This window comes from Chamaea fasciata, unplaced genomic scaffold, assembly GCF_029207755.1.
Source record: "Chamaea fasciata isolate MVZ Bird 193981 ecotype frontalis unplaced genomic scaffold, bChaFas1.0.hap1 SCAF_4, whole genome shotgun sequence".
NCBI lineage: Eukaryota > Metazoa > Chordata > Aves > Passeriformes > Sylviidae > Chamaea > Chamaea fasciata.
The window spans coordinates 36,218,674-36,238,684 of NW_027094089.1; the positions used below are offsets into that span (position 1 = coordinate 36,218,674).

The 20,011-nt window shown below is 36.0% G+C and overlaps 1 protein-coding gene across 1 annotated transcript in view; it reads right to left on the minus strand.

Annotated features, from left to right (window-relative positions):
* Positions 1 to 20,011, minus strand: part of KIAA0825 (KIAA0825 ortholog) — a 248,846-nt gene that overhangs the window by 105,212 nt on the left and 123,623 nt on the right. Inside the window, exons 18-20 of the mRNA XM_066181288.1 lie at positions 17,005 to 17,161; positions 11,677 to 11,832; positions 7,883 to 7,977 (exon numbers count right to left, since the gene is read on the minus strand). Of these exons, the coding sequence (XP_066037385.1) occupies positions 7,883 to 7,977; positions 11,677 to 11,832; positions 17,005 to 17,161 (408 nt within the window). The remainder of the gene's footprint in view (positions 1 to 7,882; positions 7,978 to 11,676; positions 11,833 to 17,004; positions 17,162 to 20,011) is intronic.

The following is a 20,011-nucleotide window of genomic DNA, read 5'->3' on the forward strand; positions in this document are numbered from 1 at the left end:
GCTTTGTGGTTGCAACAGTCTTCCCCGTCTCCTTCTGAGGAAAACTACTGGGACTGCAACTTCCTAAAATGAACATAAGGTAATTCAAATTACATAAGCATTAAGGTCTCACTACAGCTGAGTCACCTCCCCTTTGTTGCCACAAAGGAACTGCGCATAGCAACAGCCACCACAGATCAGCTACTATGTGGTAACTTTGTATCTAAAATTTAGTCAAGAGAGCTAGGTTCTACTCTTTGCTTTGCTATAGACTGATTTTGCAGTGTAGAAGAAACCTTAAAAGTGACTTGCAGGACCAGATTTTCTATCTGTTTAACTCTGATAATAATACTTCCCCCTCTGCCTTACAGGGGATGTGCATGTCTCAGCTCATTACAGCTTGCAAAGAAATTGAGATCCCTGTATGGAAATTGAATTACTCTACATTACTAAAACTTTGATGAAAAATCCCTCATCTAAAAGCAGCAAAAGGAAGAAACAATGTCTTGATGGACAAGCCAGACTTTTAGCTTGTCAGCTTGTGTCGTGCAGCCTCTTCCCTTGCAGGGCTAGCAAGAAAGTCTATAGATAAGAAGCTAAGCCACTGTGTACAATCAGGGAAGTCAGTACTCTGAACTCATTAATTCACATTCACACTTTTGACAATTACACATTACACTTAAATTACACTTACAATCACTATATAAATATGTATCTATTAAGAATGAAACCTTGGATCAATAGAGGTCTGAAAGAGGAAACAGAAAAGTGCAGATAAGAAAAACAAACACGAGTATCTCCACTTAAGAATCCCCAGGAAGAACAGGATTTGAGACAGATTGAAAGGAGGGCAAATTATTTGCAAATTAAAGGAAATTCCTGTTTTTAAGAAAAGCCACCCACGTCACAGGATAGCAATCACCAGGTTAATTAGATAGTGATAAAAACACCAAAGTGCCACACTTCCAAGTGATGATTTGTAGCACACAAAAACACCTAGTTATGAAGAAAAGATACACACTTTTAAACGAACCAATGAATTCTACAATAAATACACAAATTCATTATTAATACAATATTTTGAATATACCTAGCAGTATTCCTATCAAAGCTGTCCTGGTTCTGGGCAGGACAGAGTTAATTTTGCAGTAGCCAGGTGGGGGCATGGCTGAGACCTGGAGATTACTCTATACCACCTTATGTAATTTTCTGAGGATTGGGGAAAGGGCTGTCTTCTGGGTCAGGGTAGCAGGGTGGAGGGAGCAGTTGGATATTATCTCTTGTCAGGGAGCTTCCATGTGACTCACTTGCCTCTTTCCTGTACCCTCTGTAGTTAGTATTGTTGCTATTACTACTTTTATTCTTTTTTCAGTGCTGTTTTCAGTACATTACTCTTGTCTCAACTCATGATCTTTATGTTTTGGGCCTCCAATTCTCCTCTCCATAGCACCACAGGGCAGGGGGAAGAGGGAAAGAAGAGTAAGCAGTGGTTTGGAGAGTCTCAGCAGGAGCACTAAATTGTGGAGTCCCATTCCTAAACCAAGACAAAAGCATACCAAAGGATATAAAAATGTGGACAAATGTGACCTGATTTAAATGGGGAACGAAGATACTGTGAGACATTATTAGAAGAAAGAGGTTTGTGTCACAGGCCTCTGCCCTAGCCAACATGCTGTACTTACTTCACTTTTGAATGCAAAAAGATGTACCAGCAATATTTCCTTCTTTTTGTTCATTTTATTTTTACTTTTTTTAAAAACCAGGTTTGAGTAATGAAAAAAGCATCAAATTAACACAAAACTTTATTTAAGCAATTTTATAGTTGCTAATTAAAAGAGCTGGTAAGTACATACCTTTGTATTGCAAGGCTAGCAAAGACCTCATCATAAAGGACTTAAAAGTATTAAGAAGTAGCTGATATTAAGTAAGGTTAAATGGGATTTGGTAATCCTTATGTTTTTAGCACTTTTTGTGGGAGATTGTCACCAGGGAATATTTTTTATATGAATAATCTGCAAAAGAGAGAGACTGATAACAATAAGAAAAGTGTTTGCATATGGGGGGCCTCATCTTTAACCTCATTTACTTGTGAAATTCATGCTGTAACTGTATACATGATAGGGGCTTGAGTGGCAGTCAAACAGTGTGTAATACTGTTCCCTTTTGCTTACTGATGTATGTTCTGCCACCAATGATTGAAAAGTGCCAGGCAGGGAACTAAGCCTATTTCTGACAGATTTTTTAGGGTCACAGTATGGTTTGATTAGCTATGTCAGAAGAGGACATGCAGAAGAAGGATAATCCTTATGGTGACAGATGTGACATATACCTTGTTATTGATCAACTCATTTATGAAACAGGATCCTTGCTTTCCCAGAAAGGTCAAAGTGAGATTTTCCACAATATCCCATTGGCTTTTTCTGGTACATCCTACACTAGGGTCTAAACCTGACTTTGTGATTAACCAAAAGATGTACAATAATGGATTAATACCTTTCACCTGCTTCTTTTGATACAGGAACAAAGAGACATTACCTTTCATAACCTCCCATACATTTTAGAAGGCCTGTTCTCATATGCATTATAAGGGCATTATTTATAGTAACACCAAGCAGGTGATGATTACTGCAATATTAATGGCATCCTAGCTCTTCACCAAACATCATTAATAGTTGACTTGTAGCTGTAGCAACAATATGAATTTCCAATATGCAACAAATTTGGATGCAAAAGGTCTGAAAGAATCTGCAGTTTAGAAGACAGATTAACGTATCTGAAAGTACATTAGATGTAAGACTGGTGTCCTCTGCCACACAGATAAGCTTTCCGTCTTGGCATCATGTCAGTAACTGCTCTTCCATCATTTGTTTCTTCCACAGAGAAAATTGTTAGAGAACTTCCTACCTTTTAATACCCTGGAGGTTTTCTTCACTTATTTCTCAGATTTAAGCTTTTGTAAAGTTTTATAAAAAATCTTTGACAGAAAACAAAACACATGCAGTTTGCTGGCATTCTTTTGAGTTTCAAAACCACATAATAAATTTTTCCACACACTGATAAACTAGATTTTAAAAGTGCATTTTCTGGATATCGGGATAATCAACACAATGAATAGAAACATTTTCTATAAATAGTTCACCATATGGCTATCATTGTCAACAGATGGTGTCTGTGTATTTACTAGAATATACAAGAGCTATGCAAATTTTGCCCTGCAATCATTCAAAATTCTAAAGATTTTCTTACTTCAGTTTTATTAAGCTTAATCAAAGTCAAAATACATAATTTTATCACCTAGCTCTAATATAGGGAACAAATGCCACAACTATATTAACAAATGAATTTGCCAAAGGCAGTACAGTTGAAAGGATTTTAATAAAGAGACACTAGGTCTCTTTATTAAAAGGTACAAGATTTTCTCAATCCTAGGACAGCACTCTGCTTCTAATGACAGTTTTTACCTGCCCAAAAAGCTGACCCACTTGTAAACAGACCAGTAGTTCATCAGAAATAATGCAGTCTGGACTATGTTATAAAAAAATCTGTAGTCCAAGGGATCTGAGAGTTTTTATATACTTTGCAGCAAATATTCTAATATGCATTATAAGGGCATCAATTATAGTAACCTCAAGCAGGTGATGATTACTGCAGTATTATTGGCACCCTAGCTCTTCACCGACCATCATTAATGATGTGTAGCTGTAGCAACAAAGCCTACTAGAAAGCCTACACATTTTATCCAGTTTTAGTAAAAAACAAACTTACTAATTTTTTACAGTTTCTTTAAAGCCAATATATAAACATCTCCATGTTCTCTACTTTCAGAGGCTGCTGGGCAGTTCAGAATATCTATCAAAACAACATACAACCAAATGCTGACTAGATACTTGTTCTATCCTGTTCCAACTTAATAGTTTTAAATAGTTTTTAAGCTCATATCACTGTATAAACATTTTCTGTAAAGTTCTTCTTGAGCTACACTGTTGAAAATCATATTCTAATTTTTAGTCTAGCCATTTTTATAGCATTTCTTATTCACTTGAACAAATACTAGTTTTAATTTCTATAGTTTTTCAAACTTGTTACTGTTTCTCACCTGATGCACTTATGGTTTTTATCATAGTACCATATGTACTATAAGTACCACAGCACATTCCCATTCCCCTCTGTTATTAAGTTGTTAAGTTTTCTGTTCAGAAGGTCCTGACTGTTGTTGGATGGGCCAGTCACGAGTTCTTCTCTGTCTGTTCCTACAGCTCCCAGTGTGTTCCTGTAGTAGGACCTACATCACTCCAACTAAATCACTACTTGTCCCTGCACAGACACCAGTGCTTTGCGAAACTTCCCTATGTGCAGAGGAGGGAATCACAGTCATTCCTCCTCAGAACTGCACATTACTGCAATATTGGATAATGGTTTCATATATTATAAAAATGCCTTTTTTCCTCCTCTTTATAGTGACAGGAATATCTTTACTTTATTGTAATGTATTCTGTGCACCTGAAAGTCCTGTACAACTGCAGAAGGCAGGTCACATCTCAACGCCCAGAAAATAATAACATCTTCTAACCATGTACCACTTGCCAAGATATTCCTCTGAAAACAAATGGTCATAAATTTAACTTATATATAAAGAAGAGCACATAAACAAGAAGGATAATGCATGGTACTGTGCTCTGGAATTGTGCCTCAGTGTTGACAACACACCAGCTTTTTGCCTACTGCTAAGTACTTCTTGCAGATTTTCAACACACTGATTTGGCCAGACAATAACAATTGTAACTTTATGAGCAGGACACTAATTAAAAGTTGAGATTTTGGTAATTAAAAAACAATTGCTCTTCTTGCTTTATTACATGTATTAAAGGAACAAAGGAACCCCCATTTGTTATTGGAGTAGCTAAGGATGAAACAGTGAGTCCAACACTTGAAAAAGCAGCACATATCTGTGTAAGTATGCAGGATTATTTTTTAAAACTTGTGTAAATGAAGTTCTTAAATTAGTTGAATGTTAATGATCCTATTACTGTTTCAAAAGATACTGTCTCAAGTATAATTGAGAAATGCATTTTAACTTTTATTCTTGCAGCTCAAACTATATATACACATACTTTTCTTTTGGAGTAAATTAAAATCAGATGGGTTGAAGTTTGTTAAACTGAGTGGGCCTAGACCTTGCTAAATTAATGTTTTGTCAAATGCTTTATATTGATTCAATGTTGCTTTAAACGTTTTCTAAAGTTCCCGGATTTTCTCAAGTTTGCCAGTTAAGTTTTTGTTGTTTTGACTCTTGAGGAATATCTTGTGGGTATTTCTCCCTTGCATCTAACTCAGGGTACATATAAAAACCTCTGTAAGCCCCTGTGAGGGACTCAGTGAGAGGATTCTGGGGCCTTACAACCATCACATCTTTATTTTGAAAAATTTCCAGGACACTTTTACTTTGAGGATCATAGAAATGCATGGATTAGATTCCCATCATTACGTGAAGCCAGCAATAAGTAGTAGACAAAAATTCATTCCCTTTTTAACCAGTCCTAAAAGTCTTTTACTTTCCCCTAACCACCAACCAATTAATTTGCCTAACACTTGCTGGCTCTGGGACAATGCTCTCATAACACCCTCTCACTTAACTGAGTCATTAACTAGGTTAGGGGAGCATTTGCCTTGCAAATGAATCCTCTAAGCATTTTCATTTTTTTTTCCTCAAAAGAAAGACTATGCTTTTTTAACTTCATATGCAACTGACAGTATTTTTTTTTTCTTGAAATATGAAAGAAAGGAAATAAATATCATTCCAACATCACTGTGAAAAAATATTTTTGCCTGCACAGACATAACTATTCAGGGAAAGCTTTCGCATGTGTCAAAGAAAGGAGTAATTAAAATATTATGGTGCTCCACTTTATAAACTGATGGTTTTGCACAGTTCAGGTACTGACTGTGGTTTTGTTTAACTCATCTCAGGAGGGAAACAGTAGAAACCAGGTCCACCATAAATAGAAGGTCAAAATAATCATGCACTTATTCAGCTTGAACATTAGGTCTTGAGCACAAGTAAGGCTGAAATTTATCCAGTTCTAGGAAGAATCATGAAGAATCACCTAAACATAGGGCTCACCTGAGTCATACTGCAAACCTTGCTTGAGTTGCCACAAGAACAGCTAGAATTGCCCTACTCAGCTGGAAAGTATGAGCAGACACACTTTAGCTATGATAAAAATAAAGCCATACAAAGGCAAAGTGTGTTGACAATGCTGGTTGCTATGGCAGATACTGGATCAGCTATTCTACTTTATGATCACAGTGAATCTAAGCAATCTGTTGGTTTGTAGAGTGGTTGAAATAATAGATCCATGTTCTAATTATTAATTACTTGCATAATGTCACTTCTAGATGAGAATCTCCTTACCATGTAGAAGGACAATAAATGAAGACATTTTCTAATTGGGAAAGATGATTACGATTAGGAAATTTATAAAATTTAAAAAAAAAAAGATGATACAACAAGGGTGTGAAATACAGAGAAGGACAGAGGAGCAATACACATGATTTCTTTCTAACACCTATAAAGAGATCAAAAGAAAAATAAAATGTGTTTTAAGAGAACAGTGAATATGAAATGTCCACGCAAAATGCTTCCTCTGCAAATCACAGCAGTGCTCTGGCTCATATTGATGACAATAACATGAAGCAAAGTTCAAGAACCAGTTTTAGTCTAAGAGTTTCTGTGACAGTCTCTTTTAAAAGGACAATCTACTTCATTTTTAATGAAGGACATGAGATAGCAATCAACAGGAGAACCATCAAAGAAAAAAAAGTACCGTATTGTCTCTGATATTTAACACAAAATGTTGGTGAAGTTTCACATTCTGTCTGGTAATGGGTAACAAAGGACATCAAGAAGAGAACTGAATAAGAAATTTTGGCTGGCATGATTTTTTGTGGAACTAAACTTTTGGAAAAAAACAATTTGGGTAAGGAAAGAAGTAATCTCATCTGAATTAAGATGGAAGACTCAAAACAGATTGCACAAGTATTTTACATATGAAATTAAGGAAGAATTAAACGTTTAACTGCTAGCGATAAATGGAGAAAATGGGATAAAAACCTGAAAACTTTTATGACATGAAAATTCACACACTTTCGAAATTGCCATTCTAGTTTCTAGATAGAGGAACAGTCCTGTTCAAAAGATGACTGATAGGATCTTATTAGGTATCATCAGGAGAATTCAGAATTAGGAAGGGAGTGTCTTAGGTTAGTTTGCAACATGTAAGTTTTCCAGTTTTCACAAGTGGTAAATATTAACAAAAAACAAATGACAAACAAACAAAAAACAGCCCCCCTCAAAAAATTCCATCTAAGTTTTTCTGATTTTAGGAAATTGCTGTTTCTGAATTAAACAGTAACATTTTAGAAGTGAAAAGGCAATAAAATATGAGAATAAGTTTCATTAATTAAAAGCTATTAAGGAAACACTTTCTAATTCTAGCTACACTTGTCATACCCCCAACTGAACTTAAGATACTTTGCAACTTGAGTAAACATAGCCTAAATTCTGTGCCGAAATTTCCTTGAGGTTTGCAAAGGTCATCAATTTTTTCCAAAGCATTATTTAAGTGCAATATCAACATATATTCATATAATTCTGTCTCAGACTTCTGTCTCAGAAGGAACAAATTATACACCTCAAAACAAAAAATATCCTCAAAGGAATTGAAAGCCATCTGAGTATGGATTAAATACTACACAAAAAAAAGTTGCTCCATTTTAAAACTGTGTATTTAAAAAGAAATGCAGCATTTGATTTATAAATTTCACCAGCAAAATCTTTGTGTATTCACTATTACAAAGTCAAAAATACAAAATGAAGATTTGATTATTTCCAAAATCCCATTACCTGTGTGTCAACAGCACCCTGAAGGCCATCTGATTCTGTCCCAAATAACCTGGCAGCAAGCTTGACCAATCCCAGCTCCATTCAGTAATGGCTGACTGTTGATACATGGCAAGGAGCTAGTTAGTTATTAATCAGCATTAACATGATCAGTACATTAAAACTCCAGCTGCAATATACTAACCAAGGAGGGGGGTCTCGAATGGGGACTTAGAAAGATGGTATCAATCATGTCCACAGAAGAAGGCTTTTATTCTAATAAAACAGCAATTAATTAATTAGGGACATAGCCACTACTTATAAGAAGATAAATCAATTTTTTGAACCATATTCTTCCAACTGTTGATGGCATTCTGATTGACTACTTCATCTGAGAGCTTTACTCTTCGTCTGAAGAGCAAAGTAGTTGGTAACTTTTTATGTAACAGCAATTTGCATTTTCTGGTGTCAGCAAAAAGTTTTGTCATGAAAAATTTGGTATAGCTGGAATTCAAGAAGTAACCTGTATCATAATGAGAGTGATTTAATGTTGTATTATAAACAGCATTAAGTCTAGACAATATGAACAAATATAACTCCATGCTACTTATTTAATAAATAAAAGCAATCTACATCATCTGTGGGCATACAAAGGACCATACACAACATTCTTATTTTTAAAAAACAGTAAATATGTTACATAATATTCCTTTTCATTGTCAGCAATGGTCAAGTAATGACTATAATTCAATCCTCTTGGGAGGAAATAAGTACAAAGTTATTGTCATAACACTAAAATAGCACTGACTAGTTAAAAAAAATTGTTTAAGCAAGTCAAAACAATGGAAATAAACCTAAATAACAGTAAAGTATAACTTGGAATGCATCTTTTTCTTCTTACAGACAGCACTTGGTTCCTCTGGGAGAGCAGAATCATTGCAATCCCTCCTCTTCTACATATATATTTTATCACTTTCCTTCTTACTTAATTTATTCCCTAACCTTCATCTTTGCCATGCATGTTAAAGTAACATAGAAAAACAAAGGTGAAATACAGAGTAAGAAAGCGAAACAAGGGTAATAAGAAAAAATAAATTACTAAGAAAGTGTAAAGAGAATTAATAAGAAAAGGTTCCTTGCCAGTGCTCAGGCACCTTCTACAGCCACTGGCAATAATTTTCACTGGAAACCAGATGCTCAGCTCTACTAATCACTGTTTAACAAATGGACAGTCCCACAACACTAAATAAATGTGCAATTATATGGTAAAGGAAACTGAACTATTCAAAAACATCCTGAAGCTTGGAAATAGAATCAGAGGAGAGAATTATATAATGACTGGGGTTTGAAGGGACCTGAAAGATCACCTTGTTCCAACTCCTTGCCATGGGTAAGGTACATCTTTCTCTAGACCAGGTTTCTCAGAGGTCTGCCCAGCCTGGCCTGGAACGCTTTAAATGGATGGGACAACCACAACTTCTCTGGGCAACCTGCTCCAGTGCCTCACCACCGTTGCAGGAAATAATTTCTTTCTAATATCGAATCTAAAGCTACTCTCTGTCAGTTTGAATCCATTCCATTTTGTCCTGTCACTACATGCTCATGTAAATGTCCTTCTCTGTTGCGGTGTGAAATTATTAATTTGCAATTTTATGTAGAATGGTTTGTTCCAGATTATCCTGTGTTCTAACCCCTTTGGTTTTTCCCTAGTTGTGGGTCCTCTCCATCTCCCTGCAACCCTGCCCAGACTCTGGTGAGGGGCTGGGGTGATTGGTAGAGCCTATGACTTCTCTGCCCTGTATTATGTATCAGATGCCCTGTGTATTGTCTTTCTGTCTTGGTAACTCCCACCCCACCTGGTATTGGTCCTGGGCTAATCCCTGCCCCTTTCCACACCCCCGGTACTTAAGGTGAAGGAGAGCCCAGAGGAGACACTTTTCACGTGGCCAGCTGGCAGCAATAAACCTATCTTGTCACCCACATGAGAGTCTGCTTTTCTTCCACGCCAAAGCCACATTTCTACCTGAGGGCCAGGACTCACACAGCAAGAATGTACTAGAGTTGTACCAATTAATGCGTGTTTGGAACTGAGCTAGCGGTTGCAGCTCTGAATGCCGCTTTACTTCTCCATCTTTCTTGTAAGCTTCCATCAAGTACTGCAAGACTGCAATTAGATCACCTCAAAGCCATCTCTTTTCCAAGCCGAACAATTGCAATTTTTTTGGCCTTTCTTCATAGGAGAAGTGCTCTATCTCTCTAGTGATTTTGGTGTCCCTTCTCTGGACTGGCTCCAACAGGTCCATGTCCTTCCTGTGCCAGGGATCCCAGAGCTGGACCCACCTCTGCAGGTGAGGTCTCACCAGAATGGAGCAGAGGAGCAGAATCAACTCCCCGGACTTGCTGGTCACGCTCCTTTTGATGCAGCCCCTGATACACTTGGCTTTCTGGGCTGAATATGAGGAAGAACCTCTTTACTGCCTGGGTGACCAAGCACCAGAACAGACTCCCCAGCAAGGCTGTTGAGTCTCCCTCACTGGAGACACTCAAGAACCATCTGGACACAATTCTCTGCCCATGTGCTCTGGGATGACCCTGCTTGAGCAGGGCGGTTGGACCAGATGACCCACAGTGGCCCCTTCCAATCTCGCCCATTCTGTGGTTCTGTGATTCTTGATTGGAAGGTCTCTTCCAAATGAAGCTATTTTATGATTATGTTGATCCAAAGATTCTATAAAGCATGTCTCTCTGGAGTGAGAAGCCTTGAGAAGCCTTGCGGAATCAGTATTTGTCTCCTTTTTCAGGATATTAACACTTTTACTGCAACATGACAATGATTAAGTATTCATTAAACAAGTAAGAAAATAAATACATATTTTAAAGCAATATAACTGATGAAATAGACCAAAATAGTCAAAACTGGGCTAGGAGATTATAGTGCGTATAAGAAGGGCTGCACTGAAAAAAAGATGCATTTCCACACAAGTCTGTAAAGTGAATTTTGTGTCACTGTTACACCACATTTTCAAATATTTGAATGAATGCTGGAATCAAAATCATTGATGATATATTAAGAATATATGAGAAAGATTGGCGTAAAATGTTTTAAGTATCAAAGTGGAATCAGAAACTATTTAGTATTTTGTGTAATTAATTGGTCATGGGATGCTCCAGCGGAGATTTCATATTACAAGAATGAGTTAAAGAAAAACAGATAAATGGATTCTTTTATTTTCTTTTCTGGGGGGAGGGGGGGGGCGGTGTTTGTCTGTTTGTTTTTGTTTTTTGTTTTGTTTTAGTTTTTGTTTGGTTTTTGTTTTTGTTTTTGTTTTTTGTGTGTTTTACCCCTGTTTAGTCTCACTATTCTGTAAAATCTTTGTATTTCTAAAGCATTCTTTACTTAACTGTTCAACATACCTGTGAAAGACCCATGAAGAAGATTCTAAATGTGAACTTAGAGTTCTGACATGATTTTTCAAAGGACTAAGACTAACCCTGTACCATTACACAGATGAAATGAATGTCATTGCTATGATGGGCTTTCCCTCAGTATACTGAACACAGAAAGTGTATGTAAATACAAATTGCTCTTACATGCAACAATTAAGATAAAATTATTGTAATGGCTTTGTGAACATCATGATATTGTAGAGGCTACTCTCATTAGACTCCCAAGAAATAATATTCCTTTCTGCTTCAACAAATGTGAACACACATAAATAATTCCATTTTCATACATTCAGTGTTTGTCATTACCATGACCATAATAAGACCAACAAGTAAAAACTGTACTATAACCAAGGTTTCAGATTTGCACAAACCTGATTGAATACTTTCATACAAGATTGTCTGTACACCTGGAAAGGGTTGAAGACAGGCTGCTCTTCTCTGCCCTTCAGTGTCAAAGGTAGGCATTGACTTGAGGTAACACCATCTTCAGAAGAATTCTCGCAAGACAGCTGCTCTTTCAAATATTCCTTTTGGAAGAAAAAGCAACCACAGAATAGTACAGGCCACCTAGCTTTTAAAGTGAAATTTGCCCACATTTCAAGCATAAGTTTACAGAATGCTTGGTAGAAGTTCCTTTTAATACAGTGGGGAATTAACCATCTCTTAAAAAATATAAACCTTTTAAAGAATATCACCATTTTACAATGAATGTAAACAAGAAATAACCTTGAAAAACCCAACTTAGGCAAAATAGAATGATCTAAACTATTGTTTTGAACTTGTTGTCAAATTATGTGTATAAGTTCTCATTTAATATATATATATGCTAGGTATATGTTGAAGTGAACAACAAATGTTTTTCATGTCTTTTGAATTAAAGTTTTTGGAAAACAGTCAACAATTACTATACAACTATAAATCAATTCTTTGATTAACATGTAGAACATGTTATTTAAACACAGGAAATAAATATTCTCCCACTCTTCAAAGCTATTTTTAGCTGCTTAAGCATTCAAGGACTAGAAGTAGTACGATTTGTATTGCAATTTTAGAAACTATACCATAACAGATGCATGATTATTTTGGATACAATCTTTTCTGTTTTCACTTCTAGGACTACTACATAAATAAATCATCATTGCAGGCCAATAAAGTGTTTTGATTAAATGGAACCATTTTATGAAGAACTAGATAAAGAAACATTTACACATCCATTTGCTGGAAGGACTACTGTGATTAAACAGTTTATTGTTATTAAAATGAAATCCATAACATGGAGCAAGTACTCAGGGTGAGTCACTAGGATGGATGGATGCAAATGCTCCTCTTATTTGCAGTACTACTGAGATGGAATAACATGCAGACTACCTACTAAGGCATCCTGTGCCTCTCAGTAGGGCTTTCTAAAAGAAGAATTTTGTCATCTGTTTAAACTTACCCAACTATGGCCTGATCTGAAAGGTACAAGTTCACTTACAGGCCACACAGACTGTAGCTGTTTCTCCCTTGTGTTGGCACTAGCATACCTTGTGAAATCAGCCAAGGAAAAAAAAGGTTTCATCCAGATAAACAAGCCACATGGTTTCTAGTACTGGTACAAAGTGGGGGGCATAGGAGTGGAAAAGAACATGGGCAAGAGAAAGAGAAGGGCCATCTCCCTGCTGGCTGCAGTCAAATATCATGTCTGACTAAAAGAATCACAAAATTGTCTTAGTGTATGGAAAAAGACCCCAACCAACCGAAAGAAGAAAAACAAATTAAGCTGTTTTTCTTCTTAAAACAACATCACAAAGCAACTGTGAAAACATACCCTCTTTTAGCTATTTTTACTTCGCTTTTCAAAAAAATCTGGATTTTTATTTCTCCATTTATTCATTCATTACTTTATGCCATAATCAAGATCTCAGAGCCACCATGATGGAGGTTATTTAAAAGATATTTCTGTACTTCTACCAACTTTTTATAAATGTACTGCCTTCCATGTGCACGTTTTTACAAAATATGTAGAATAAAGCAACCCAGCCCTATGGATGTAACAGAGCCAGCAGAAGCAGATTGTGTTGCTTTTTCAGAAGCTGTACTGGAAATAGCTGTCCATGTGTTGCCAGATGAAGAACTATTTGCTCAGCTTATTTTGCAAAACCAGTAGTCTACAGAAGGGCACAATACGTATTCTGTAGGATCATGTTAAACATTAACAAAATAATGAACCAGCCTGGGTATGCCATCTCACCTCCCTTTTTGAAAAGTAACATCAGTTCACTGAATGGGTAGCTTTGGGGTCTGAGACCACCAGAGAGACCCCCAGAACAGATGAACACATGTGCAAAGGGAGGGGGGAACATGTTATGGGTCTCCAGGAAATAATTATTATATGTATGTTCGTTCTGGGAAAATCAGTGAATATGTATGTAAAACACAGTACATAGAGCAGGAGCTTTTCTGTACTTGACACGCACAATTTTGTTGGAGATATCCCTGTGGCATCTGGCACTGTAATAAAGAATGCCTGCTTCTTAATTCTACAGGGGTGTTAGGAAGGAGATTTTGACCAATTTTGGTAACACCTGCTCGCCAGGGTTCAAAAATTTAAGTGGTATACAGCTGCCCTCACTAAAGGCATTTTTCTGTCTTTAATAAAATTCTGTGGTTTTGGTTTTGATGAAGAGACTTATTCAACAATGGTAAATATATTACATTAATATCTCCTTTAGTACAGTAAATATTGTAGGCTCTGAAAGGGTAATGTTTCAAAAATGTGAAAATATGAAACCACATCTCTAAACCTGAGAACAATACCCTAACTACACTGACTGAACATCAAACCAAGTATACAGAATATTATTGAACCTGACTGCTCAGAAGAGTCATCTCTTTAGTTGTCATTATTAAAAATTATTTTAAAAAATATTATTATTTTTGGCAAACACATAAAGGGCTTTAAGCTGTTTTGAGTACTACAGTACCTATTAAAAATGTTTATAAAATCATATCTCTGTTTTCAAATCCAGCTTCCAAGAATCTATTTCACCTCCTTTTCTAAGGAATATTACTGAGAACAACAATTTTCTGTCTCATCATTTTGTTTGTTTGATTGCTAAGCAGGGTAGCATAAAGATCTCTAAACTAATTTTAAGAACACAATTGCTTGACATTCCAAGGAATCTTTAAACAAAAGAATGGACCTTTGAATAGACAGTCAAATCTATTTCTTGGTAAGCAGGCACATAAAAAATAATTTAGGTTTTGAAAAATAATGTCGAAAAGTGCATTATCATAATACCATGCTAAGCATCAAAATATTTTGTAATGGTTTCAAAGGCAATTGAAAATAATACAATAAAATCCTTCTGTAACTCAAGCTGGTCAGGATGTCTCTTCTTTCTTTTTTAAGACAATACAGTTTTTTTCAATGAGAATTGTTCTGTTTTTAAAAAAGGTCTTACTAGCTCCAGAAATTCAAGGAGAGACACCTGGGATGTGGAAAGTCAGGCTGAAGTCCCTCTTCCACATAATTCTCTTAGCCTCATACCTCCTATTGGAGCTGTTCCACTTTGTATAAATAACTGAATACTCACAGGAGTCAGATCTTAGAACAGGGTCTCCAAAACCCAGCATGCGCATTCTATTTCTTCAGCTGGAGTATGATTCTATTTTTGACCCTAAAAATCACAGAATGCATCTTTACCACTATTTCTAAAAGGCAAAACAACTCCATCAGGGGAAAAGAAGGAGTTCCATGCTGATAGCTAATGCTATGTAGGCTTGGGGAATTAGTTCAGATGTGGGACATGCAAATTCAATTCCCTGGTATAAACCAGGAAGTATAAAGATTTGAGCCTGCATATACTGTCCCCTAGGTAACTGTCCTAACAACTTGACTATATGCTATTTTTGGTGGTCTTTTCCTCACTCCTTTATGTCTAAGAATAATCTTGAATGTGGTCCAGGTGAAAAGGTTTTGTTTATTACAGAAATGTTATAAATTATCACAAGCCAATTCAAAATCCAAAAATTTATTTAGCAATTTTCAAAAAATTAATTTCAAAAACGCCACGATAAATCAGGACAACATTGATCGAATGTTGGGTGGACCACCCAGCAGCAACAATGGTGCTCTCAGCACGAATTCAGAATCTCAGGGTAGGAGCTTTATACCATTTTTCTGCCGTAAGGAAAAAGACAACTGCCGCAAAGAACACGAATTCGCCCAAAACATGACAGCATGCAAATAGCACAACTGCCAAAATGTCCTTCATCCCCCAAGGGATGTTTTTGAAAGGGTTTCCTGAAGAAAAGTCCAAAAAAGAGTCTCTGAATTTTCTGTTGGGGCACTTGGATGAAATCATCTGCTAGTTTCCCTCGAGATCATTATCAGATCCTTGAGTGGCTTCGAAGATGTGGCCTGCCCGTGATTAATGAGCCATTTTCACATTCTCTTCTGTTATGTTGCAAACGTCATGGTGGCACCTCCAAGCTAAAAAAACCTTTGGAATTCTTGGAGACGCCCTCGGACTGTCTCCAAGAATCCAGGTTTTTAAATTCCAATGTATAATTTTCCACATACAATTTTAATACACGAATTTTATACAGTACATCTATTACAAGTAATAATTGTTACTTCATTTCCTAAACGAAATAATTTTTCAGGAAATTGAAACTTGAAAAGATTATGTACTTACTAATGTTAGGTTGCCATCTCTACATATATTACATTGCCTCTAATGCTTCCAAAGGCAGATTCATAAAGATTGTTTTTAAGCCTGTACTTAGTGACTAAACAGTTGGATCTGATTTTCAGAAGCAATGTCAGTACCAAGGTGCATTCTGTGGCCTTCCTACAGACATAGCTGTCTAGTCAGGGTTTTCTGCCACCAGGTTTTTCAGAAGAAAAATCTTGGCCTCTGCCTATATTTGCATTTGTATTTTAGTATAAACATTTCTGTACACTTGGAAGAATCTTAACAGCACCTGCTTCTGCATACAAGGAATTTAGTAATGAACATTAAAACCAGAATCTTCTAAATTAAGTTGTGTGGATCTGTGTTACTGTATTATTTAAACAACCTACGTTTATCTCAGTGAATAAAATCAGAATGCTTTTGGTAACTTGGGGCAATTTAGAACAGCAATAGAAATAATGTGATAATTCTTTTACATTGCGAAAATTCCATATGCAGCAACTAAATCTGAATTTGTTTCTTTTGTAATTTTAAAAGCACTTTAGGCGAACAATTGTCTAAAATGAGTACGATTTCATGTGGATGCATTTATTTCCTCAGTACAGCCACAGGAGCTGCTTGTTTGTTTAAATCAAGAGAGTTAATTAACCACATGTAATTCTACCTTTTGCAACAGTCAATTCTTCTACAGCCTTCGTTGATATTTTTAATTTCTTTTTTTACTGGGCTCTGACTCCTAAAATGTATCTATGGTCTACAATATGAAACTGAGGTAAATTAATGAGCCGTACTACTGTCTAAGTACCTAAATAAAATCTACAGTGTTTCCTATAAAGTAATCTTTTCTGTACAAATGCACAAAAACCTAAACTGAATCAATTCTATTAACATACACTATAGGATTCTAGATTGACTTTAAGAACTATTATCACCTCCTTGACTAACCCTTAGCTGCCAGCAGATGTTGCCCCAGGCCAATACACACCTAATTGCTCTGTGGAAAGGCTGTTTCCCTACCTCATTGAGCCTGATGATGTGATAAATTTCCTTCAGGTACTTGCTACCACCTGGTTTGTGGCAGATATCCAGGACCATCATGTTTATATTATGCTCAGTGAATCCAAGTGAAATACCTCCTTCCTCTAACGTTGCACCTTTAACTGTGATTGAGGCACTAGAATATAGAAAAGATACAGTTCCAAGTTAAATTTCTAAAAAGTAAAATATTAATACTCAGCTAGAACTACACATTCAAAAAAAAACTAGAAATGGCTGTCTTACACAAATGTTGTTGTATGTATATCTCTCATATGCTACCTGTTAAATGACATTATTATACTAATTTTAATCACCTTAACTGGAAAGATGAACACATAAAACACTCTTTACTCTAAGGATATAGAAGTAGCAAATATTTTCATTTCAGTTAGAGAAGTATCTTTGCTACTAGAAATGGCATTTACTTTCCATCTCTTGTGCATTTTTCTTTGCTTGTCACAGCACAAATTAAAGCCTAATTAACATGTCAGAAAGGTAGCCATTACTCTAAGTATAGGTTAGGAGTTTTAAATTGAAGTCGTTTTTTCCCACTGGTATGTTGTTAACCATTTAAAAGGTACTATTTGCCACTTGTTGCATTTTTAGCCCTATAACATTCCTTGCCTTTTTTGTATTTGTGTGAAAGTTCTACCAACAAAAATCTGAAGGTTACATTCCCAAATGCCTCCACAACTGTGCATTCAAATCCCTGATCATTGTGAGACTGCACACAAACACAAGTTACTATCTTATTGTTTCTACTGATAAAATCTAAGAACAAAAAAGTACTAAAATTTTCCTCAAATACTAGAGCTGCAATACAGTTATGATAGATATTGTAGGATTAATTCGTGTTTTCTTTTTATGATACTTTATATACCTTTATAGAGTTAGTTTGTGTGTTACTGTATAATGTTTTAAGCCTAAGGAATGCAGGGTTCTGGGAAGACATTCCTCGTCCGAATAGCAGAGAATCACCCATCACTGAAAGAAGGGAAGGCACCACCCATGGGTGATGGAGTTGAGCACCGCCATCATCGGCCATGGCCAAGTGCTCAGCACCCCATATCCATCATCCCAATCTCATCAAGGACATACATCTCAATACCTGGTTCCAGTAAACCCAGACATAGGTTTATGTCTCCCCAGAAAAACTATTCACCAAAATCACATCCAGAGAAGAAACCAGATGAATATGAATCCAAAACCATACACACAAAAGAACCAATGAAGTAATCGGTTGCACAAGCCCGGGAACTGTATAAAAATGGACCCTGCACTCTCCGAATTTGTGAACCAAAGGGGGATTCTGTGTCACAGGGGGCAGGATCTGCAGTTCACCCAGTGCCAATTCCTGGGATCGGAACTGAGCCTTGGTTTTGGTTTCATCGGGCTTTTTTTATTTCTAAAATTCTTGATTTTTGGTTCGTGTCAATAAATTTTGTTACTAATATTTTTAATTCACGGATTCAGCTTATCATTTGTAACACAGGTATTTGACAAGTATGTGTCAAGAACTCCAAAAATTAACCAGAATATACTGTCATTTCTACAGACACTATTGGATTAATTTAAAATACACCAAAGATGCATTCTCAATTAATTTAAAAAAAGAACCCAATATAGTATTAGTTTAGAAGTAAAAAAATTCCAAAACATAACCCCCCCTCCCAAAAAAAAAAAAAAAAATCTGAAAACAAAAACACTGTGGTTGCAGTTTACTGTTGAAAGTGTGCCACGGTTACAATATCAGTCCTTCTGAAAGTTGCTGTTTGACCTACAGGCTCTCTGAAATGCTGCACAGCTGCTGGACATTGCTGATATTGCTTCCACATGCAGTTTCAGAATGTCCTACAGAGCAAATGGTTTCGAAATATAAACTATAATTTTGTTCTTTGCTGAATGTAAGTAAGTGATACTACGTTATTATGGTGTACTTTACAGAAAAGCTTAGAATAAATTGATCTTTAAATAAAAGCACACTTAAGGCTGATATTTGATGCCACATATGATACAACCTGAATTTCTTGTCAAAATTCTTAGCAACTAACATTGAAAAAGCTAAGGATCTCTGACAAAGGAATGTATCAGTGCCAGCACCCAAATTGTATCCTTTACTGCAGTTACTGCTCAGGTGAAGCAGATGATTGGATTCAGGCAGCGCTATGATTAATGACTTCCTTTCTGGATTTGGGACTGCCTATCAATCATGTCATTAGCAAGGGTGTGCCCTGAGAGAGGCAGACCTCAGCCAAGGAATAACTGCATTCATCTTAATCTGAATATGCACCCAGCCAGCAAGGTCAGGGTCACCATGATGAAAAACAATAATCTTCAATTCGACAAATTACTTTGCAAAGACAGATATTTCTTTTCTTCTCAGGACGTGTGTTTTTTAGAATCTAATGTGACTGTTTACAGCCCTGGTGCTACCATAAAGTGAACGTTATTTTAATGAATATTAATACTTTCAGGCAGTACACAAGACAGGCAGTGAGCGCAACTGCCATTTTCTGAACCTTTCAATGAAGGCTATAATTTTTGAAATATTCTTTAAAATTATGTTAATATGTACTATTTAGACTTTTTATGTAAGTAGCAATCCTGATAATAATAACATAACACAAAATCAAACAAGAATTTTACTTACAAAAACCCAATGCACCTCAAAGATGTTTTTATGGCTGTGCAAGTGAGTCCCAAATAAATTTTTTAAATTTATAGGGTTTTTTTTCTTTCATATGTATCTATTAGAAGTCTATAAACATTTATAAATATGAATACATACATGCACATGCACCCAGATAAATGAGAAAATCATTTGATTATTGAATGGTTACATAACACCAACTCAGAATATAGTATATAATTACAATATAGTAATTTCATTCATGAAAATCATAAATCTCTTCTTGAAAGGTTGCTTTTAGTTTAGTAATTATCTGGCCGCTACTTACTTTAATTGAATATTTGAATTTCAGCTCTA